The 25,463-nt window shown below is 33.0% G+C and overlaps 1 protein-coding gene across 2 annotated transcripts; it reads right to left on the reverse strand.

The window, feature by feature from the left end:
* Positions 1–2,524: 2,524 nt before the first annotated feature.
* Positions 2,525–24,471, reverse strand: LOC133195556 (uncharacterized). 2 transcript variants are annotated; one of them, XM_061331441.1, is made up of 13 exons: positions 24,408–24,471; positions 16,874–17,145; positions 16,099–16,335; positions 15,463–15,696; positions 15,132–15,234; positions 13,339–13,529; positions 12,560–13,024; positions 11,470–11,726; positions 11,022–11,247; positions 10,687–10,821; positions 10,448–10,586; positions 9,741–9,982; positions 2,525–5,030 (listed from the first exon to the last, which is right to left on the reverse strand). In XM_061331441.1, the coding sequence occupies exons 1-13, from the start codon at positions 24,463–24,465 to the stop codon at positions 4,812–4,814; spliced, it is 2,778 nt and encodes a 925-aa protein (XP_061187425.1). In that variant the 5' UTR covers positions 24,466–24,471; the 3' UTR covers positions 2,525–4,811. The 2 variants fall into 2 exon arrangements, with proteins under 2 accessions (XP_061187425.1, XP_061187424.1); XM_061331440.1 differs by having other exon boundaries at positions 2,525–5,054.
* Between the last annotated feature and the right edge of the window lie 992 nt (positions 24,472–25,463).

Consider the following 25,463-nt stretch of genomic DNA (forward strand, 5'->3'; position numbering starts at 1 on the left):
AACAGGTATATACAAAATAATGCTTTGTAATGCTATGTAATGACACACATTACTAGCATTACTTCTAGTTCAAGTGATTCATTGCAATACATTATCATTACATTTAGCATTACCCCAACCCTGGTAAGTAGCATAAAGCAGCATGGGACCGGCTTAATTCTTGAACAGGTCCAGTCCAAAGACTATTTCTACCTATACGTAGCTAGTTATAGCTATCTAGGTATTTAAACACCTACTCTAGGTAGTTGTACTTACTTACTTTTTGCTTTATTTGCTTTTCGTGGCCAAAGTTGGGAATGTCGCAATGTAGTGACTACCAAATTTCTTGGTACAGTCACACTATCGATGTAGGCGACAAAAAATTTGGCCAAAAAATGATTACTTTCTAACTTATCAATTATGCACCAATAGCTATATACAGTTCCATTTTCTAGAAGCTCAGAATCAAAGTCAATTGGTAAAAAGCCTAAAATATCTTACAAATGTGTATTAATTTTAAGATTTACCTTCATGCATCCTTAGATAGAAGGTTTTGGGACCATTCTTCATGTAATTCCTCTCCAGTTCCTACCGTCCTAAAAGTTTCAAATTTACACCCGAATTTTGCATGTCCAGTCCAAAGGTTATTTGTACTTATGTTATTTTAGTGCACAAGGTGATGAACTGATAAGAAACAACGTGTTTTAAAGATCCACCTTAAGTATTATTTATTTCCAGTTTTAAAGAGACGTTAAAGTAGATAGAAGTAGCTACTTCTACTCGGTTCAAATACCTAATGATAGCTACGTAGGCATAAATATTCATTTGACTGGATCTGTAAAAATCAGGAACGAATAGTTAGCTCATATATTTTGAGTCGACCAGGTGCATTTTTATTGGAAGTTGGTGTTCCGTTAACCCCAGTTATAGATAACACAGATGCTTATGCTCGTAGCACCTGTTTGAAATTTTCCTCTCGTTATATTGTCTTAATGTTAATTTATATAGAATCTAAGCTGTATTGTATGTTTGATAATTAAATAGTTACCAATTAATTTTGAGACTTAAATTCACCTTTACAGTGACCATGGCAATAAGGGCAAATGTCAGCCTTTATATAACAGAAGCGAATTTATTATCTTGCAATAACAGGTTGGGACCTATTGCCCAAGTGGGATATAATAGCCTGTTTGGGATATAATATCCCAAATGGGATATGAATTTACAGTGTAAATTTAAAAAAAAAATGTTATTTTGGCTATAAATAGTGTAAATCCGCATAAACATAAATCGAATGCCTTAACTTTTGAAAAGCAAGGGTTTTTTTTATAATCCTAGAGATTGATCCCCAAGAAGTGTAGGATCTTCCGAGGGATTAATCGCTTAAACTGTAAATTTAAATCCCATTTGGCATACCCGGTATTTTATCCCAAATGGGCTATTTTATTCCATTTGGGTGATTGGCCCAATCCTGAGTAAGGCAATGTATAACACCTAAAAAATGTTCTAGTACTGTACATCCTTAGACGCATCATTACGTAAAATTTATCACCATATATAGAGCTTAAGATAATACAGGAATGAACTTGCTCCAACATCTTTAATCTTGACATGAATTTATTTGGCGAATATAGGTCAAATTCTGGCTCATCCAGCATCCAGAGCAAATTTGGTATTGTGCAAACCTATATGAATCATTCATGCAAGTTAATTTAGAAAATGCAATTTATATCTTGCATTCAAAGCAGGTCTAGTAGTTTGCACCCCGAGCTGTATCAACCATGCAAGTTAAATCAATAAGGCATGCGTCTAAAACAATCTGCTTTAAATAAAATATGTTACCTGCTCAAAAACATAAATCTGGATATTCTCCTAAAAAATACTGCCTGAAATGCAACATCTGAAGCTTTACTGGTACAATGAAACATACTAGATGCATCACACATGCAGTTATGATCAATATAGGGGAAAGAAAACTTTCAAAAATTTAGCCTGGTATACCGACACTAAAACATACTAGTAAGTTCCCCCAGCTTCATTGAACTGAGCTTATAAAAATTCAAAGTTACAAGTCTTGTTGTGCATGCAATTATATATTTTTCGAATTTGGCTGCTCTCCATAGAAACAAAAAAGTCAATTATTAAAAGCTTGCAGTTTTTTGAATAGGAATTGCTGACTCTGCTTCCAGCTACAATATTTTACCGTTATTGTCAGTTTTGGATGACATATATTATTGTTTACCAAGCAATAGCAAAGTATCTGGATAAATTAATCTATGTACAAAATCAAATTACGCATATTATTAAATAATGGTATTTAGAGCTTCGTTAACAAGTTGCAAGAACAGCCACTTGATGTTTTTAACCTTTCATACTATAGCAGTATTGTAGTGTGGAAACTTTTTTTTCAAAGTTATAAATAAAAGTGTTAAAAATGTCAAGAAATGTGCTGACAAGTTTTATATGGACTTGATCCAAATATGGTTAAGAAACGCATCATATAAATGCATGATCTATGAAATATCATAATTACAAACCAATACAATAAAATATTGTAAATTTATTCAAATAATAAAATCTGCAACAACAACATTAACGAAGATTAAAATAGAGGAATGTCTTGGGTTGTTTTAAAAATGCTTGCAATGAAAAAAAAAAGAAGAATAGCGGCTCCATTGATTTCGAAACTTATATACAATACTGATGACTTATTTGAGTGCCCATGCATGTAAACTCTCGAAAATAGCTAGTCAACTTATTGAAATAAATAACAAGTTACATAATTTTGTGTAGCAAAAAATATTTAAATAGTAAAAACCAAACAGACCAAACAAGAAAAGTAGAGTTTTCTTTTCATTGAAATTTTTCTTTATGTTTTTTGACTATTTTCAGGTATACACTGTATATATGATTTATAATATATCTTCTTCAGTTCACGTGTTATTTTTTTTTTGGGGGGGGGTTTTTTTTTTTGGTTTTGTTTTGTTTTTTCATTTTACAAAACTTCAATCCATTCCACCATAATCTCAGTATTCCGTAATTATTTTAATCATTTATTATTTATAACATACTTGATGAATGCATTACACAGGAAGATTTGCTTGTATTTTCTAAACTTTTTAAATAAATGCATTAATTAACTTATATCATAAATTGAAAAATCCGTTAAATACACGGAGAATCCTTATGAAGGAACTTTCCCAATTATTTTCGTATGACAATATTTAATACATGCAAGTGCTTGATTGAACAGAGATTGAAAGTCTTGACTAGATTAAACTGAATTCTTAATAAAGACATGAAGAACTTCATACATCACGTCCTCCTTAAAATGTTATATCGATCACAGATGGAAAGTTACTTATCTCTTTAGAAAGAGTCTTAACGGATGGTTAAACATATCTATGGCCGACCTTCTATAATATGCATCATTGTTTATTTATAATTAGTTAACGTGGTATCATTGCCCTGAAATCTACAGGTATATTACATTCACATCCCATTCCAAATAGAGAATAATCGTCAGACTGTATCATATACCATTAACTTATTTTATTACAGATTGATTACCACATAAACCCTCAGATGTTCATTATTAATCGTTCTTTCAAATATGTCGGGTAAGAATCTGCAGAAATCAAGAAAGCCAAGCGAAAATTTAAAAACATTTGAAGAAATAAAACGCTCTCATTTATATAATAAATGTGTAAAAATTACTGAATGACTGGGACAAGAAATGCTGAGAATATATACATAATAATGAAGTATTAAGGGTTTATATGTACTCTTCAGATATAAAAGGTATTCGAAATGGAAGCAAAATGCAGAATTTGAATATACAAGCATAATGCACAGTATTTAAAAAATAAAAGTATTGTTAAATAAATAGTATTATCTAAAAACATTACATACACATGACATTACAGCATCAAGAACTAAGTTGCATTTAGACACATTTCACAGTCAATTAAAAGTATGCTGTTAAATCATAAATTTTCATGGGGATTAATTTCTGTTGTTTTCGTGGTGCGAGGAAACCACAAATTCATATCCTCCAGAAATGTATATGATATGCAATATTTAAAATGTATAAGAGCTCAACACTTCTTCAATCCACGAAATCAAATCCCATAGAACTTATATTTTTTCCTCCAACTTGGCAAGTTTGACCCCACGAAAATATATGACTTTTACAGTAATTATTGCACACAATTTCAGAAGTAATAGGAGAAAAAAAAAGTTAAATAAAAAAGTTGAAATAAGTCTATCACAGATATAGAATAAATATATATTGTTATAATAAGAACAGACAGAGTTTGAGTGACCGGAAGTTAGAACACTACCAAATATAATCACCATTCAATTATTCTCTCGTCAAGTCACGATATAAAATCTTCTTGACTAAAACTGATGTCTCTCTAGGCCGGTTTATTGGGCTATTAATGGAGGAAATCGTAATGTTCTGAATAATATTCTGAAAAACCTGTGCTCTTCAAACTTTAAGCATAAGTTTCTTTTTTCTAAAAAAAAATTCTGCACTTTTTCTATTCACTATAAACATAACTTCATTCTTCTTCAATAAGATGCAGATATTATTGCAAAATACTTATAGAAAATATGAAGAATATCAAATGGCACCAGACGGAGTGTCGTTGTGTACATATGTTAGATGAGCTCGATCACTATTTTTTCTCTCAAGTTGATTTATATCTTAAACAATTTTTTGTACTTCTATTCAATGATGATACAAGCAACTCGTAAGATTCAAAATATAAAACTACTTAGTTATGGACGGTGTCACGTGATCAGGACAGCGGGTCCTGATTGGTTGATCAGTAATTTGTTGCTGAGATCTCGCACAACTTCCAGGTGGCTCCATTCTCATTATTTGCTAAAAACACAATGACCTCCTCGCAGTGTGGGGCGTCCGGACAGCTGCATCGGAAGCCACATGTGGAGAAACTGTTGGGCACTGCATTATCAGCCGTCAGGTTGCAGAATTGAATGTTGCCATGGAATTTGCCGACAGAACTGGATTCTGGGTAGGAAACCTGTAATGACGCGGGAGTAGTCACCTGCAGTAGATATGAATACTGTCATTCTTCACTCGTAATAAACGTATGTTTGTGACCTCATTTAATCATAAGGCTTTCTTGGCGCTTTGCTTGTGGTTTTCTGTGTTTTTTATTCATGACCATAATCAAGATTTTTTTTTTTTTGCGTGCTATGCATACAAGTCATGTAAGCACAGAGAGTAGTGTTATAAAGAACTGGGTACGTTACGTATAACAAGGCGGCCCTGTCTCCAAATTTGATTTCAATTTTATACAAACATGCCTACGATGTGTCTTTTCAAGATCATTTTATTTTTTTAAATTATCACATACCGTTTTTCCGTCAGATGTCTCGAAAAATGGGGAGTTTTCTTAAAAAAATTACAAATTTTGACGTGATAACGTCATCAAGGCGTTATTGATTTTAACTTTACGTTAAAAGAAATGAATTCTCTGGACCGGAAACTACATATGTATTTATTTTAATCTGCCTTAGTTCCAGAAAACAATTTTGAACTTTTATTTTAATTCATCGTACATGTATCTTTGATATCTGGAGGGAGTATAATAATTTGTTGGAAAATATAATTTTATTGCAAATGATTTTACCAGACAAGTAATGAGGTTTGATTCATCCATACAGACGAGACGAGGTACGTTCTTCTTTTAAAATTTGTATCATGTATACATGTATATGTGCGCGTATCAAATTTATAAAAAAAAATTATGTGAAAATTTGCTAGATTTCTTCAACCTTTTTTCGCATTGTCTATGAAGTTACATTTAAAATTTTAAATATGCATGAATCAATTAAAAGAAAATTGGAACGTCCCATATAAAATTGTCAAAATTGGACTTTTGGCAATGAAAAAGCCATCACCCCCCCCCCCCCTTTCCATTCCACCAAATGGCAGCGCTATTAATTTCGTATCTTCTATTGATAAAAATTTCTCACTATTTCAGAGTTATGAGGTGTCTGTTAAACTGCGTTAATTTTTCTTTGATGTTAGAATTTCTTTTACAGATCGTGATTTATATTCATTCCAGTGGATCCGCTTCATTGCATGTTCATGTCAAATGCACTAACCAGGAATAATCCCCTATATACTTATTGTCAAAATTTTCTTAACCTCAAAAACCAATCCGACTGTATATACGCTGAACATAGGGAAAAAAAAAACTTGAAACGGCCTTATCATAACGCGCGTTACAGACTTTGAAAATTTTTGCTTAAATCTGCGTAGTGAATTCGAAGGGAAATGTACATGCATTCTCGGGAGGGGATTCAGAAGTCTCTAGTACACTCTAACGGGCATAATTCCCTAAAAACTAAAATGTATAAAAGTAAGGATATAGTATGTGTGTATGATTCACATATAGAGTTTATCCACGTCGGCTTTGAAAATCTCCGCGTGTCGTCTTCAAAGCAATGCAGCATGAAGCGGCAGACATTGCATTGATATCGATCAGTAAAAGATCGATCAACGGTAACGATCGAGTGGAAATATTTTTATTGGTCCTCATTAAAGTACATGTATAACTTGATTATCAGTACCCCCCCCCCCCTTCACACACACACTTCTATTTAAATGGAGACAAAGTACAAATAATCGAAATGCAGAATAACAGAACACACATTAAAGAATCAAAATTCACTTTCACGTCTCTTTTGATATGCTACATAGAGATTTAATTTCTAGTTCATTTATCAAATTATACGAAATCTGATGTTATTTTGTTACTTGTCAGTTGTGGGAACAATAAGTACATGTAAAACACGTAACAGTGTTCCTTATAGAGTTATCCTTGCCATTCCTGGATTTTATCGCTTGATTATGGTTCTTTTTCATGTTAGTGTCTGATTAAAAAAAATCTTTAAAAATATGCCTAGCAAACTGCTGACATGTATAACATGACTATACATCTTCTAAGAAAAAAAACTGCTCTAAAATAGATAATGATTTTGCTTTAGAACTCCTCCTGATGTTTACATGTTACACAACCGTAGGTAAGATATTTGATATTATTTCAGTGACAATGATAATTTAATCACTTTCTTCGGATACAATAACTCTCTGGGGCATTTCCTCCACAAATCTTTACATTTGTCCTTGTAGTAACGATAAAATACTTTAAATATTTTTTTTTTTTCCAGAACGGATTATCATCATAGACGGACGTTGAAATTTTTAAAATTCAGAGATAATGTGCACCATTTTCACAAAGGTGATATTGGGCAGGAACCCCCCCCCCCCCCCCTAGTCGCAAACCACGGTTTTGAGTCTCAATTTGAATCACCCGTGGGTTACCGACGTACATCCATTGGAATATTGAACATTTTTCCTATGACCTTAATAATTCCTTAATGTATTATTTCATGGATAATCTGGATAAAATCCTTTTAAAAATACTCGCTTACTTCAAGAATATCAATATATACTAGTAGTGTACTAGTAGTGTAGTTAATATGTACATTCGTTTTGTTTTTTATACAGGTAAATATCTATAACCTTTTTTTTCATTTCTCATTTCAAGACTTGGAATTCCTTAAAAATGTATTAGAAAAATAATTTCTGAAAGAAAAATAATCGAGTTATTAAAATCATCGATTATGGAGCGGAAAGGGGGGGGGGGTTCTTGTCCACAAGTAATGAATGATCGTGTTTGTATTTTTTTTTTTTACAGAACTGGGAACAGATAATCTTTATTTATAGTCAATAAAAAAAGGTTGATAGTATCGTGTTTCACTTAAATTTTGGTAGAAAATGCCGAAAATGTACGCCACTGTCTAGGTTTATAAGCTTATAAACTTAGTTTGTCAACATAATTAATTTTTCCTTATCTATAATTCCTTGTAAATTATAAATTAAACCCGATTTTACTTGAAAACACTGATGTCAATATTCCGATCAGCATGATAAATATATATATAATAATTATATAATTAATAATAAGTGTAAATAAGAACTTTTCCATTCCCAGCTGCAGACCTTCAATAAGTAAATGTAGGTCGGCAGTGGCAGATTTAGAAGTGTTAAGTCATATATAACACACTTCCTGATTATGCTATAAAACACTAGAATCCTTTCTGACATAATTAATTTTGTCAAATAAAAATCTGCAACAATACAGTGAACAAGGATAACAAGTTTTGAAAAAAAAATGTTCAAATGGTGACTTTTACTAGTATATCCCAAGCTTCCCTCCTAACCCCCCCCCCTCCCCCTTTACCTGCCCCGATCACTAGCTACATGTATTGTCTTTTGATACTTATGAATCCCACATATATATAAAATGAAAACGAATAAAACATACTTAAGAAAGCTGATGATTTTCAATAAAAAGGTTAAAAAAAGCAACCTTTTCTTGAACAGCCAAATAAAGTCAATGTTCACTATGAAGGAGACGCGCGTTTTAACTGGAGGTACATGTACATGTAAATGTAAATTAATCGTCTGAACCAGCCCAACTTATGTCGTTATTACTTTTTTACGCTGTAAATATTGATTGAATGTTTATCATAGTTGAGAAGACGGACGAATTTGTTTCAAGTATATATTTTCAACATGATTGCTCTTTGTGACGTCATGTTTTCAATGCATTGCGTCATTAATATTACATGTAATGTCCCATATAATAAATTTCACTGAGAAAGGTTTAAATGGTTTTCATTTGCCTAAATTGTATTAAATTATTTTTCAAATGCAGAATTAGATTTAAAAGACAATAAAAAGAATAATAAAACCTTCAGATACAGAATTAAACAATTTATTTCTTTAAAAGTATAGATTTATTGTGGAGAAAACTGAAGTCTTTCCAAAAATGCAGCATTTCCAACTTCACTTTTTTTGTAAAAACGGATGTGGTCGCACTTTTGTAAGGTCATTTTTTCTTTTTAATATCAGAAATCGGGTTATATTTGTTCTTTCTGTGAAGTTTCGCATACATACCGGTACTCGGATGCGGCCATATCGAAATATAGACTTGAAGAGGAGGAAAACATCCAAAATAAGGGAATTCCGGAATATAAGACCGGTTTTAAACGTTATATGAATGAAAGGGCGCTTGTGTTGAGAAAAATTGTTACCCAATTTACACACAGGGAAACCTCAACTGTAACTTGATACATTTGATAAAATGTAAACCTCCTTTTAATTTTTGTCGATTTTACAGGGCCGATTATTGGGCTTACCGTACCCAGTTCTTTAAGATTGCATCAAAAAGTTCATCACATATATTTTTCTGAATTCTGAATATCCTTTATTAGTACACATTCATTTAAATAAGAAATCATAGCTGAAACATGAATTAAAAAAATTACTCATATTACCCACTGACAAGAAATCGAGTAATTTACTTAAAGAACCCTATTGTTTGAGAAATTTACTAGAATCCTATTGTTTGAGTATTTTATCTGTAGAACCCTATTCTGTGAGTAATTTACCTGTACAGCACTGTTGTTAGATCAATACACCTGTAAATCCCTATTGTTTGAGTAATTTATATGCACAGCACTGTTGTTAGACTAATACACCTGTAAAACCCTACTGTTTGAGTAATTTATCTGTAACAGCACTGTTGTTAGATTAATACACCTGTAGAACCCTACTGTTTGAGTAATTTACCAGTAGAACTTTTATTTGAATAATTTACCTGTAGAAGCCTGTTGTTTGAGTAATTTACCAGTAGAACTTTTGAATAATTTACCTGTAGAACCCTGTTGTTTGAGTGTCTTGCACAGGATATTCCTTCGCCTGATATTATGATATCAAACTGTGAGGCATTTATTCCGAGGATTACCGATGTATTCATCCTCGTCCAGAACAAAGGTGGAGTTTCGCCTTGTACTGGAAGATCAAAACAGGTGCTATTATCACCGTCCAGCGCATAGGGAATTTTGGATTTCAGGGTCCCAGACTCGTCGTTAAAGATATCAATGTAACCGTCAACTAAAAATAGAAACCAAAGAGTGTTTTATCCGTATTTCCAGAGGTACCGTTGGTATTCTTCAGAGATTAGACTGAAAGAAGGCAAAATGATTTTAATGACATGCAGTACTTGGTAAAACTTGTTAAACGTATTGTTACAATGTTTGATGTCTAATTGGAGTTAAGATTCGTTGACCCTATGATAAAGAGAGATAACTCTCACTGAAATAAATGACTATCATTCTTTAAGAAAATAATCAAGTTTAAAGACTACTTCTGTCAAATTTTGCCTCGTAAGGTATGCTGCAATTGTGTTCAATTCATTATAAATCATATTTCTTTTGGAAAAGCATTAACGTTAAAGCAACATTTTATACGACCGAAGAGGAGGAGGATGCATCTGAATTATTCTGTTATGCTTATGGATGTATTATTGTATTCTTCTATTTACTGGGAGACGACTTTAATATGATATATTATACGTACGTTTAGTGACTACCATTTCATGGTTGACATAGCAGCTTTGTTTGCAGGATTCATTGGGCAGGTTCGTCATTCCCACATAACTTGTGATGAAAGGTTTGTCGATATTGTAAACAGAGGCATTTGCACCATCAGGCGTGAACTAAGTATTGATAGGAAAATTTTAGGGTTATTTCTTTAATTGTCTTTACCAGTGAGTTTAAAGTAAGACGATTTAAGACGGATTGAAACTCTATACTTACAGTTACTGGTTTGTCCTTAAAATCTACGCCGTCAAAGCTGTATTCGATTCCCCGTACTCCTGGAAAGACCGTTCCACTTAGGTCTGAAGAGTCAATAGCTACACCATGGATCTTAGCGAGGTCTGCGTAGTAGTCCTAAACCAATGTTAGAAAAAAAACTTAATTTAAATCTAAGGAATCAGTTCCCTGTCAAATTGAAACCAATCCAGTTATTCAGAAATATTTTATCACGTGGCTTACTGGTGCCCGAATGAAATAAAATAGTGTACTCACTGGTGCCCGGATGACATAGAATAGTGTACTCACTGGTGCGTGGATGCAAATTTTGTACTTACTGGTGCCCGGATGCAGATTTTGTACTGCCCGACCCACACTTGGGTTGTACTGTATCGAGACCCCAGTCCGAACCATTCATCCCTACTCGAATTTACAGATGTGTCATTCCGAATTTTTATTGTTAGCCGAATTTGGACTTTGTCTTCTTCTGTGTCGTTTACGATTCCAAGATTACACATCACCGGAAAAATTACGTTCACTTTGGAGTAGGTTCCATCAGACAAACTGGAAGAGGAAATCGATTTACCTATCGTTACAAAACACAACACAAATCATGAAGGCCGGAACTTTCATTTAGATTTTATTCTGATGATAAAAAGATTTCAATATTTGTTTCAGAACATTTCCAGCGTGTAATAAAAACTTCGAAGAGATGATGTTAAGAACACACGAGAATATTTTTAAAATAAAGTATATATGTCTATATTTATTTCAGTATTTTCTTACACTGTCGTGTTCGTGGCTTCCATGATCGTGGCGTTGTTGATACACTTCAGGTTGGATCCGATCTTCTGTATGTCGTAGCCACAGATGACAAAGAAAGACTCGCTATCATTGGTAGGCACCGCCAGCTCAACGTTCACCTGGCCTGGATTTTTGTTCCTCTCTGTAGAGATGTCCAGGAAGAATTCGAACACGGATCCTCTTGTCAGACAGTTTTTGGTGCAGTTGTGGAAAAAGTTGAATGAAAAGTCAACGGGTGCCTGTATTGTATGGAGTAAATTGAGTGTTTTATGTTGTATGTGCTATATAGCAATCAAAAAAAAAACACGAACAAACAAACAAAAAACAAATAAACAAACACACAAACAAATATATGACAAAAACTAACAACTAGGTAGAAAATACAACAAGATTTTAAAGCATGCCCTTTGAACTATTGTAACAGGTACTTCTAAAGCCGGTTGAGCTATCTACATAGCCTTCACCCCACCTACTATATAAGCCAAAGCACACTCTTGGCTAGTCTTTGAATGAGAAGGTGGAGATAATGAACATTTATCAATCTCATATATTCTGTAAACAATACAGATTTGGGAGCAGGACAAACACACGGACCCTAGAAGCACAGAGATGTGATCAGGTGCATATGAGGAGTAAGCACCCGACGTGTGCCCTTAGGTCTGATCATATAAACGGAGCACTCATAAATTGGAATTGAACAAGCACACGTCAGTCAAAATTCGACCATACGACAGGTTGTATTTGCAAACAAGGTAATAAAAAGACCATACAATAGCGTAATGAATATCTTTGAAAACCCTGTTAAGAGCCTGCCCAGGTTTAATTAAAATTTGATCAATCGTAAGGCATGGCAAAATGCAGTTAGAAGGCAGAAAATTGTAAGGAAGGAACAGGTATTCAAAGTAAACTCTATACAGATTGTTCTTCCACGTGAGCTATCTAGTTACCGTTAACGAGCCTATCATACCGCAAAAAAAATGAAACCAAAGCAAGAAAAAGACAAGGAAAAATGAAAGACTCAACCAAGCTAACTCTACGCTGATAGACTTACATCTGGTGGATATATACTTACATCTGGTGGATATTCACACACGATGTCCAGTTCATTTGTATTATCATTTACAGTTGTATGACCACTAAGCCCGACATTAATTTTATGTTTCTGCCCAGTTGACACAAATCCTGGTAACGGCACCAAATAAACTTTGACTGTAATTGTGTTATTTCCTCCTATATGGCTCATCGTCCCAAAATTACTGATGTTAAATGTCATTGTGGCGGAGTTTTCTACCACGGTGTTGGAGGTGGTGCTCTCTTTGGTGAGATTGGTCTCTGAGCAAAGTATATTTTGTCCACTTTCTATGACCTCCATATGGGCCACCATTACTCCAGCCGGAAGAGCCGTACTTTCCACCACTTCGACCGTAAGAGAGAAAACTGTAATCCCGGTTTCTACTGTCGTGATATTTACAACGAAATCTGTTACAGCACTGACGCAGGCTGTACTGTTAACACCAGCAATGGCCATCGACATGCTCTGTCATACGAAGAAAAAAAGGAGATAATAGATAACTTTTATTTGAAATACATTTAAGAATGCAATGTAGGTATATCAGTCATACCTTTATTGTATGATAATAATTTTAAAAGAAAATCTATTTATATGAATGTTTCCCTTTTTTCACTTGAAATTTTACCGTGATAGTACTGATATTCACAGTCAAATACATTTTAAAGATGCATTATTGGTATCTCTACATTAAAAAAAGTGTACATGTACTTATAGGTATAAGCAGCATAATTAAGTTTTTTTTCATTATTTTTCTTGAGGAAACCGTCCTCCTGGTTTACCGGTTGGGATCCACTTGCTGGGCCTGCCGTAAGGTTGAAGTAGGAGACCCAAACTTCAGCCGTATCCACCTCAATTCCGAACCCGATCGGATATTCATCACCTTCTACTGCATCATCTGTCATTAATATAACAGCCTCGAATTCTATTCTGTCGTCTACAGTTGAGTTGGCAGGAGATGCCGAGCGTGACTCTATCATGGTAGAAAAACAAATGTTTATCAAAGAGCCCCAAGCGATGTGAATCGATATGTAGCTTTGTTGTGTAAATTTATACAGTAACCTTCCATGAAATAGGATGGACTCATTAAAAATTCCATTATCTCATGGTACACCTTTTGTAAAGTTTAGATTCAAAAGAAAAGATGATTATCGATGTATTTTTCTGCTCTGTCTGTTACTTGAAGATGATACAGAGTGTAGTTTTTCGATTTTTTAAAAAAGAAAACCACAGGTCTCATATATAGTGTTTTATGATGTCTTTATGGCTAAGCATGTGTTTAAAAATCGAAAGTAAATTTGTAGCATTTTTAACTCCTAGCAATTAGTCTCTCAACTGAAATATTTTATTTCTGATGCATCTTATAAAGTAGTATCCAGGAAAGTGAATATCAACGACTTTGCAATACATGTTTATATGATGTACAATTCCAATTTTGTTTGTACTACACTTGATTGATAGCTGATCTTTGCCATAAACCATCAACGAGAATCGAGACTCTTCTTCTTTGTTGAAACCGTAACTTAAAAATTGTTCATTTTTGTGAATGTCTGAATCAACTTCAAGAGAGTATAAAATTTACCATACATATTTTTCCCGTCGGCTATGGAGTGCTTTGTTGTTTACTAAAATCATTTGATTTTAATCAAACAAATGAATAAACGAAGAAAATTTTTTATTTCATGCTCCTTACTTCAGACACACTCTGTAGAAATAATCTTATATAGCTAGTTTTAGACCTCGACGATGATTATTAGGCTTATTTTATCATCTTAACTTCTGTACATCTATTTCTTTATGGAATATTATGGTATATTGACCCTGGATGATTTGACCTGATATCCAATTGAATGATTAAAAGACTCTTGGCTGTCCCGGCTTTTGTTGATTTTGAAAGATTTTGATTAGCTTTACCTTGGTTGTTAGTTGTGTTACGTGAAAACATTTGATTGGCCAAACCACTAGTGGCTCACCCACATTGAAATCTTGTGAGCTTTTCCAATCAGAATTTATCTCTAATCCCTCTCATTTGTGTATTGACTTTACGCCAATTTTGATTTGATCAAGAATCAATGGGTCAATTGCAACCACATTTTCCCCAGATTTTGATTGCCACCAAATTTTCCCCAGATTTTGTGTTTAACCTAAGAATTGTAATCTCTTTGAAAGAATTAGAGCGAGAAGGAAAATGTAATTAAAATTCTCTTTAAATAACGATGTAGAAAAGGCTATGCTTGTTTAAGCTTCCTCGTGTAAAGAACAAAAAAAATTCAAGCTGCTTGAGCTAGGATTGGACTGTAATGTAGCGGTTCAAAGATTTTATACGAAAAATATATTTTAAAAAAATCAAAACTCGTCTGTACAGTAGTACAACAAAAATATGGACGCCAAGTAGTGGAATTTAGTAGAAATTCTGTTAAAATTATGACCCAATTTAGCCGAAAATGCGGGTTCCAAAATTTACACAGATATAGTGATATATGCATAAATATCTTGATAAATGTAACACTTAGCATGTGATAGACATAATTTATGTTATTCACTGCAGTTGCTAAGAGCGTTTGATTAGCTGTACCTTTATTTGTGAGAGTTGTTGGTAGAACCAGTCGAACACGTCTTGAACCCGCCCAGCTAGAGTTACATAAAACTGCCGATGACGTCATCTTTTCTAAATTTACCTGCAAAAATCAAAATATGTGCATTAAGTAGACAAAATACAAGTTTAAGAGTTAAACGATTAACAAAGCGAGAAAAATGTGGAATGTGCATGAGATGACATTTTTGATCCAATACAATTTTTCATTTAATGTCTTGCTGTATTCATAGATTGAATGTAAAAAAAAATTGATATAAAAGCAAAAACAGAAGCCTGTATTTATTTAAGCTATACTGCTACATATATTAACCTGCGGTGCCTCTGTTGTTCCGTCGATGTTTCGACCTATAGACTTTACATGTAATGAGACCACCTTTACGTCATTGTTGGTGGTGTCGCTGTGGAGGTTAATGGCCTCCGCTGCAATATCGGGGCTAGGATAGGGCATCCATGTCTCAAACACCACCTTCAACGTCTCCCCTTTGTTCAGAGTGGTAGCACTGGAGGGGTAGGTCAAGTTATATACGGGCGTCTTCGACACAGGCTATCAAAATAAATGATCCTCAGGTATTATGCACACATAAAATATTATCAATGCTTGTACATTTTAACTCATTTTGAATTTGTCTAAGGTTGTTTAATGTTTTCAAGGTATTTTTGATGGGGATAAGTAAGCGCAGTTTAAAATTAACCCAATACTGATGAGCGAAAAACAATCAAAATAATTCGGGTCAAATAGGCCATATGTTTCCTTTCTTCCCTGCTGAGGAAGTTAACACGTGGGAAAGTTTTGATAATATTTGCCAAAAGCGTAAATTGCCTATGATTAGAGGATTGTCTGGTAATATCTATTGTGAAGTTTATGACTACATATTACGGAATGTCCAAATGATATTTAAAGATGGAGTGGGTTATTTTGTTGGTGAGGAACACCTGACAAACTTACAGGGTTGGTGGCTGACCTCATGATGTAAGACACCTGACCTATCCATACGTTGTAGCTGTTATTATATTCAATCCCAGCGCTGACCCAGTGGGTAGCGCCATCTGATATCCCGTCCAGCGATACCACAAAAGCTTCATAGTTAATTACAAGATTGTTTTCCGCGTCTGTCCCAGACGTCTCGCTGTTATATACGTTCGAAAAATTGTATACACCGCGTGTATAGATTTTAAAGGCAGTCTACAAAGGAAAAGAAACACAGTGTATATAATTCTCTGAAATAAAGGAAGGAAAGTCAGTAGCAAGATTAATATCAGAGGTATGTTACAGATTCTCAAACTTGGAAATGACTTGGAATGCACATAACAGGTAATGATCGACTCTATTAATTAACTTTTTTAACTCGAAGCACTAATGAACAAACTAACTTTCACTAAAAAGAAGAAGTATACTTCCGTTTCAGAAGTGTTTTGCCATGGCTCCATAGCAAAAAAAATTATACATAATGTAACCAAATGAACATAATATGTAATGAAATTACACGAAATTCCCTATTTATAGCGAGTAAGCTAATCCATAGCTTAAAGTGACACAAAGTGTTACATTTTATGGGCTATTTTGATGGGACGAACTGTGATTGACTTGCTGTCGATCAAAACAAAATATTCCTCGATGTTCGTGAAAATGATCAATAGAAATGATAAATGTTATCAAAACATGTATCATTATGGGTTTCTTAATAAAGTAGTGGTCTAAAAGTATCATAAACCCTACTCACGTCTTTTGAGTCCTCTGTTGGGTGGTACACCATCTTCATGTTCGGGTCAATATCCAGATTGCTACCTCTAGTCATATTCACATCGCCGACTGCCATCACTGTCACGTTTGTGGAGGGCAGAATCTCCACTACTACACCCGCTGTAGTTCCGGCGGGAAATCCCACGGTGAGAGTGAATTCGACCTTTGACCCAATGTAAAGGTCAGTCACGGATGAGTATGCAGGTTTCACAGCAACACTGGGGGTGAGTGTACCTGGCGCAGCTGAAAAACCTGTTAATCGAACACTCTTATTATATTACAGTATGAATATATTACCTTTTTGTTTGTTTCTGATGTAATAAAGAAATAGAATGTAAATATTACCTTAATTACTCTTGATCTCGATTATTAAAAAAAAAAAATTGAAATATGGCTGATCATGAATGCTCTCTAAGAGTATATATATTTGAACATATAAATAATGATTTCTATATTTTAGATTATTTTACATAATTCAGAGTTTAAACATATTTTATTTTTATAATCATCAAACATATCTAATTCAAATTTAGTTTTCTTTTTAGTTCATCTTCAGTGTTTCCAGTATACCAAAAGTTGTACACATCTAAGAATCAGAAGAAAGTGAATCACAATTATATTCAGATGGAATATAAGAGGAAACAGTCCGGAAAGAGTTGTATAAGAACATGTATAAATGATTATCAGTCAGTATGGCATATTGATTTTTAAAAGAGATCATTAAAATTTCACAAGTTTTCATAGTGCGTTTAAACCTTTCAACTTTGATCGTTGAACCTTCTCCTTCTTTGGAAGGATTTTACTTGTTAATATGTCTTTTACCTTTATTTTTTAAGATATACATGTATATAAGGAGATACAAATGACTTCAAAGCAAAGCTATGGCGTCAGAATGATGTTTATAAAGTATGCTTTTATATGTAGCCGAAAAATACAGGTAAATCTTATACACGTGCTTTAGCATGTTTAACACAGACACTCCTTTGTTTTGTTTTGTTTTTTCAGGTGGATATACAGATCTGGATTTTTTTTTTTTTTTTTGAAAATTGAATAAAGCCAAAAATGTATATTAACATTATATTTATTTATTCTATGTAAGAATGACGAACATCATATTACGTATCATCGAACACAGTTCTGTATGTAGTTGTTCAGCAACAGTCGTCATAGTGACAATTATGTTGTTATGGATAGTTTCTGTATCTTTTATTATTCATCAAAGTTTAACTCTAACTCAAAATTAGTATACTTTTTTACATAACCCACTTCTACATATCACTGCATCTCTAAATTATCGTAGGACGGTCGATGTTAATTATTCTAAGAGCAGACTGACATATGATCAATTATCACCTTGCAATCTCTTGAATAAGCATCCCGTTTCACGGATCACGCGTTTAATTTATGGCCTGAAGCCATTTAAATGTCCAGGTAAAGTTGTTAATGTGGTAACCCTTTGTGTACATAAAGTCACTTCGAGGTATCTAGGGTGAATTACAATAGATTGTAAAATAGATGCATAGAGAGAATGTATTTTGACTTCGAGAGATCAAGGGTTTGAAGAGATTGAGAGTTTGATAGATTAAGAGTTTTGCTTTGTTATGTATGGAAAAGACTCACTTCAAGCGATCGAAGTTAGAGCCATCAAGAGTTACCTATATCCAATGATTTAATTTCATTTTTTCCAAAAAATGTAATATTGGCTTCAGTAACTTATAAAGTTATGACTTTTTACATTCTGTAGCAATATACAACTATTAACTTTAATTTTTGACGAGGTCTACTCGTGCCTATACGGACCTCGTCAGGTATTGGTTGATCGAGGCCGAAGGCCGCGGTAAACCAATACCTAAACAAGTCCGTATAATTACGAGTAGACAAAATTCAAAAGTCAATTACCGTTTTATTATATAATCAAGAATTTAACAATATTTTTGGAAAATACTTTTCAAGTTACTCTGCTGCTTCCCACTAAAGTTTTTTCTTCCAAATTTTCCAAGCTCGCCATACTTGAAAAGCTCAACACTGATGACTGGAATCAGTCTCTCTAATTAAACACTCAACACTGATGGAAACAGTAATTTCTAATTTACCACTCAACATTGATAGAATCAGTCATCTCTCATTAAACACTCAACATTGATTGAATCAGTCATCTCTATAATTAAACAATCATTTTTGGACTGGAAATGTTCTGGTACTTTGCATGTTATCACCTCTGACATATTTTGTCTACTTCTTGACCTAAGTTCTTTAAAATATACATGTATCTGCTGATGATGTGTATGTATGCAGTTAAGAAGTTTTCTGAGTAAGTACAAATATTCAATACAGCTCAACAAGCACAGCAAGGCATAAAGATAAAACAACACTTGCAAACTAGGAACTATATATTTTCCAAATTTCTTTTTCTCTCGGCTAACTTAAGGGTCTTTTTAATTATTTCAAGTTCTCTGGCATTTATTATTGTTGTGTTGCACACATAGCGCCCATCAATATTGCGTTAAAGAAACAGAAAACAATTTTCATTGCAGAATAAATTCATATTTGGCTATAAACCACATTTATCAATCTACACTTTGGTGCATTTTCTCTAGGTGTATAGAGAACCGTTGCATGTCGCAGAACTTCTAATAAATAATTCACAATCTTCTAAATGCACCTATTTTTTCTTCCAATTTATAGACAGGGAATGTTTAATATTCCCCCTTTTAGCATATTTATTATCCTTTGCTAAACGACCGGAGAATTTTGCTCATGAATTAAACACATTTTTCGAATGCATTTTCTAATAATCAATTGAAATAATATTCGTTAGATATGTGTGAAACACGTGTACGAAATTCTACCTGAGGCCGAGAGGAAGTAATTGAAGTTAATTGCTTGAAAAATAATTGAACAACTTTTATTTATATCAAATTTAAAAATAACGTATGCTGACCGGTCAGGGTCTCAGTAGCATTGTGACAGGGTGCCTGCTCTGTTATTAGAAGGTCGTGGGTTCAAGTCCCTGTAGCGACAGACCTAAGACAACAAAATATGGGTAACACCTGTTCCTTCGCCAAGCTCTTAGCACATCGAAATGAAAGTTGCAGATCTTTCGGATGAGACTTCATTATTATAACTGTATTTTAGAACTTTGTTTTGATTCTACGTCTGGAAATCCAACCTGTACCCACAGTTCACTTTTAAGGATGAAATTTTTCAAAATCACATGTCAGTTTTTAATCTTTTTAACATTCCAGTCAACTAAGGTGAGTTCGATCTACCCTTCCTATTTTGGATTCCGTAACATCATGAAAATTTTCACAAAGGTATTTTGACTAAGTATGACGTTCTCTATACTTTTTTCACAGACTTAGTAAAGTCGTGACTTTACGAACCTGGTCAGATATTGGTCAACCGAGGCCGAAGGCCAAGGTTAACGAATACCTGATCAGGTTCGTATAGTCACGAGTAAAACGAATTCAAAAGTCAATTACCGTTTTATTATATAATCAAGAATTAAACATTTTTGAAAAAAAAATACTTTACAAGTTACTCTGCAGCTTCCCACTAAAGATTTACTTCAAACATTTTCCCAGCTCGCCATACTTGAATAGCTCAACATTGATGAAATCAGTCATCTCTAATTAAATATTCAACATCGTTGAAATCAGTCATCTCTAATCATACACTCAACATTGATGAAATCAGTCATCTCTAATCATACACTCAACATTGATGAAATCAGTCATCCCTAATCATACACTCAACATCGATGAAATCAGTCATCTCTAATCATACACTCAACATTGATGAAATCAGTCATCTCTAATCATACACTCAACATTGATGAAATCAGTCATCTGTAACTAAGCATTGAACATCGATGAAATCAGTCATCTCTAATCATACACTCAACATCGATGAAATCAGTCATCTCAAATCATACACTCAGCATTGATGAAATCAGTAATCGCTAATTAAATACTCAACATTGATGGAATCAGTCATCTCTAATCATACACTCAACATTAATAGAATCAGTCATCTCTAATCAAACACCCAACATTGATGGAATTAGTCATCTCTATAATTAAACAATCATTTTTGGAAGGAAACACTAATAAAAACAAAAAAAACTGGAATTGTTCTAGTACTACTCAGGTAATCACCTCTGACATATTTTGTCTACTTCTTGACCTAAGTTCTTTAAAATATACATGTATCTGCTGATGATGTGTATGTATGCAGTTAAGAAGTTTTCTGAGTAAGTACAAATATTCAATACAGCCCAACAAGCACAGCAAGGCATAAAGATAAAACAACACTTGCAAACTAGGAACTAAATATTTTCCAAATTTCTTTTTTCTTTCCGCTAGCTTAAAGGTCTTTTAATTATTTCAAGTTCTCTGGCATTAATTATTGTTGTGTTGCACACATAGCACCCATCAATAATGCGTTAAAAACAGAAAACAGTTTTCACTGCAGAGTAAATTCATATTTGTCTATAAACAACATGTATCATTCTACACTTTGGTGCACTTTCTCGGGATGTATAGAGAACCGTTGCATGTTGCAGAATTTCTAATAAATAATTTACAATCTTCAAAATACACTTATGTTTTCTTCCAATTTATAAGCTGGGAATGTTTCATATTCCCCCTTTTAGCATATTCATTGTCCATTGCTAAACGACCGGAGAATTTTGCTCATGAATTAAACACATTTATTTGAATGTATTTTCTAATAATCAATTGAAATAATATTCGTTAGATATGTGTGAAACACGTGTACGAAATTCTACCTGAGGCCGAGCTGAAGTAATTGAAGTTAATTGTTTGAGAAAGAATTGAACAAATTTTACCTGTATCAAATCTAAAAATAAAGTGTGCTGACCTGTCAGGGTTACGTTGCATTGTGACAGGGTGCCCGCTACGTTATTAGAAGGTCGTGAGTTCAAGTCCCTGTAGCGACAGACCTAAGTCGATAAAATATGGGTAACACCTGTTTCATTGCCAAGCGAAATGAAAGTTGCAGGTGTTTCTGATGAGACCTCATTATTAAAACTGTATTTTAGAATAAACGTTAACTGAACGTGCTACCAGTTCAGCCGGTAAAATCAGGGACAAACACAGGTCAAAAGTTTGAGTAAGCAATATCAATATTGTTTTATTTTTTATGCTTCAATGTATAAATCAGAGCATTTTATATTGTTTATAAACAAGCCATAATTCATTAAGCTTATCTCTCTGTAGTGTACCTTATCTTTAATGAAATATATATGGTACCAATAAGGTTGATATATCTTATATTCAGGTACATTAAGATAACGTTAGTAAAAGTGAATTCTATATTACATGTCTATCATATGTATGGGTAAGTTGTACTTCAGTAGTAAGATTCATGTAATTTACTTTCATTTAAATGAAAAGAAAAGACTAGTGAAGGTTGAAAACGATTCTTATAGAAATGATCAATCATGGTTATTAAAATACACTGGATTTTATCACCACAGAGATAATTGAGGAGCCATCATGTGCTGAATGTTATTAAATATCAAACCAGTAAACAAGCAAATTTTAGTATTTTTAAATGATGAAGAATCTCAAAGATATTGAAATAGGGGGAGCGGGTGTCATAAGTAATAAAGAAGTTTCTTAATTGGTCTATAGAGTCAGCCATTGCTTGATTTATGACCAATGGGGATCGGCGATTTATGTGAGTGTCCATGGTTTCAGGAGGGATTTTTTTTTCTGAATAGTATTTTCCATATTTTAACTATGTTACTAAATTTATCATTTTTTCTTTTGTTATAACTTCATATAAAAGTCTAATAATTTAATCTAATTATTTTAATTTTAGTCTGTGAAACGTTTGTGATTTATGTTCGAAAGCATAAAAATTCCCAATTTTTTATACTTGAAAAAAAAAAAATAAAATTATTTTAATACAATACACATATAATAATGGGCTTTAGCACAAGTAAATTTACATGTTTATCAAAGATTGTGTTCATTCTTAACACTGTTCTATATTTATGAAAATCAATATTTTCAATAAAGCAACCAGTCAAAATCAAATTCAATACCTTTAGTTTATCAGAAAAGATATTCCAAAGTCTATCGTTAAAATGCAAAGCAAATGCAAAACCTTTTCATTTATTGACTGAAACAAAAAAATGGAATATTGTAGTATTTTAGAAATCTTTTCTATTTCTGCTTAAATTCCAATTAATGATGAAAGCTTGCAAATAATTCATTAAATATATTTTTTGAAGATTGAAGTGGTAACCATGCATTTTAAAAGAAATGATAAATCTTCTGTACACCTGTAGATACTGAATAAATTTCAGTACGTTTCTTTATCATAATGATTTACATGAAAAAGGTAAAGATATCAAACAGCGATCAATCTCAGAAGTCGTCGGGAAATAGGGGGAAAATTCGAACCCCCTAGAAACCCCACAGTTAGAATCAGAAGTAAACATCCCCTGTCAACCGATCTCACCCACCTATAGCTATAGACCTTTGTTTGGATAAGGTAATGCATAGTCATAGGTTTATACATTTGGTATGAAACATGTTTATCAAAAAATGACCAAAATAAAAGGTATTTGCAACTAAATTCATTATAACGACCATAGATCTGAGAAATGCTTACTTTAAATGAGATTGTTAAAAGCACTGTAGCATCAACTGATTTGTCAGTATCCTGTCTCTCCAAAAAAAAAAATTGCGATTCTTCTGGTTTGAGAAAACGCTCTAAGCCGTTTTATTGTAAAATTAAAAAGAAAAAATCCTTTCTTTTCACCACTGACGGACTTTATTCGCAATGGCTATGGCTTGTGTGTATGGGAGTGTGGATGTATAATAATTCTAGAAAGCATTATTTTGAGTTTCAGTATGCATATAATACATAACTTTTTTTTTCTAATTTTTAAGAATCGCGATTTTAATTCACATTGGTAGATGTATTTCTCCAAATATTTGATATACATAAGATTTATAAACATTCATTTCCCTGCTACTTATTAGACTTGTAAAGTGTTTCGTCTATTCTACTGTCATTGGTTTCATTTCTTCTAAGTAAGTTTTATGACAGAAGATTTCTATAAAGATGAAAGATTTAATGTCGAAAACATGCACATATTTATTATACTAAAAGAATTCCATGACCGTATTTCACAGAAATATTTTAAAGTTCTTGTTTGAAGTGCTAAATCCAGTGTTTACACAAACGCAGAGCTGATAATAAAACTGTGATTGCCTAGTCACTCTGTTATTAGAGAGACCGGTAGCGATCGAACAGAGATGAATATATTTATTGTTTAGAATGAACAATAATAAGGCATTGATTTTTTTTTTTTAGAAAAATATGAAACAAAATATTGATTGTAGGAAATAACCGCCAAGACTTAATCGTTACTTGATCTCTATAATATCAGGGACAAATAATCTTTCAAAATTTATAATTCAGAGAGATGGAATGAAAAGATAATTAAGGGAAAATAAGAGAATATTAATTCCTACCTTGTTGAGGAAAGGTGTAAAGTATCACAGTCAGGATAAGAAAGTTTCGGAAGGACATCCTTGAATCTCGCACTGCAGTCACCCCCACCCGATCCATTGTCGTCTGTTTCAGCTTCTGTCGTCGGCTGCTAAAACGGAATCTTGCTGATGAATTATACATGTAGCTCTGGAAAAGTTTTAAATCCTAAGAAATCAATAAAACTGATCAATTGGAAAAAAAATATAAATGGTTCTTTGCTAGTTATCAGAGAGATATCGGTAATCAGGAATGGAAACCCGCTGCGGTAGATGTAGGACCATCTCTACTGTCAATATTGATATATTATACGCAAATTTCTAAAGAAGCTATGTTTTTATTTAATTCTGTAACGATCGTTAACCAAAAATTCAAAACTTAAGTGATTGTTGAATCTTAATGTATTTAACCGAGAGGCGTCTTCATTATGATATATTTTTATGATGAAGCATTCCTTTATTTGTATCAATTTCCTACCTGTCATAAATTCAACAACTTTGTAGTTTAGACAGGCACGTAAATGTTTTCTGCAGTGTTAAGGATAAACGTGTAGGCCATTAAGTTTTTTTTAAGCTTTTCTTTTTAAAATTTCTTCTGTAAACAATGTCAACGTTTCATAAAAGATATATGATATGATATGATATGATATGATATGATATGATATGATATGATATGATATGATATGATATTACATTACATTACATTACATTACATTACATTATATTATATTATATTATATTATATTATATTATATTATATTATATTATATTATATTATATTATATTATATTATATTGTATTGTATTATATTATATTATATTATACTATCTTTTTTCCCGCTTCAGACAAATTTGTTGATTACTGATTGGATAACAGCTAATCAAATGACGCCCTGAAATTTTCCGTATTACGTCTCCGTCCAGGAGTAATATTAAAATTGGACACGCTATTCCGTTCGAAGTGTCATTATTGTAAATAAAAATGGCGCTAAGAAACGGTTTGCATAGGTAGTTAAATTTCTTGTTACCAGTTATGATATTC

This window comes from Saccostrea echinata, unplaced genomic scaffold (assembly GCF_033153115.1).
Source record: "Saccostrea echinata isolate AGI-Se365-2 ecotype Australia unplaced genomic scaffold, CSIRO_AGI_Sech_v1 ptg000029l, whole genome shotgun sequence".
Classification (NCBI taxonomy): Eukaryota; Metazoa; Mollusca; class Bivalvia; order Ostreida; family Ostreidae; genus Saccostrea; species Saccostrea echinata.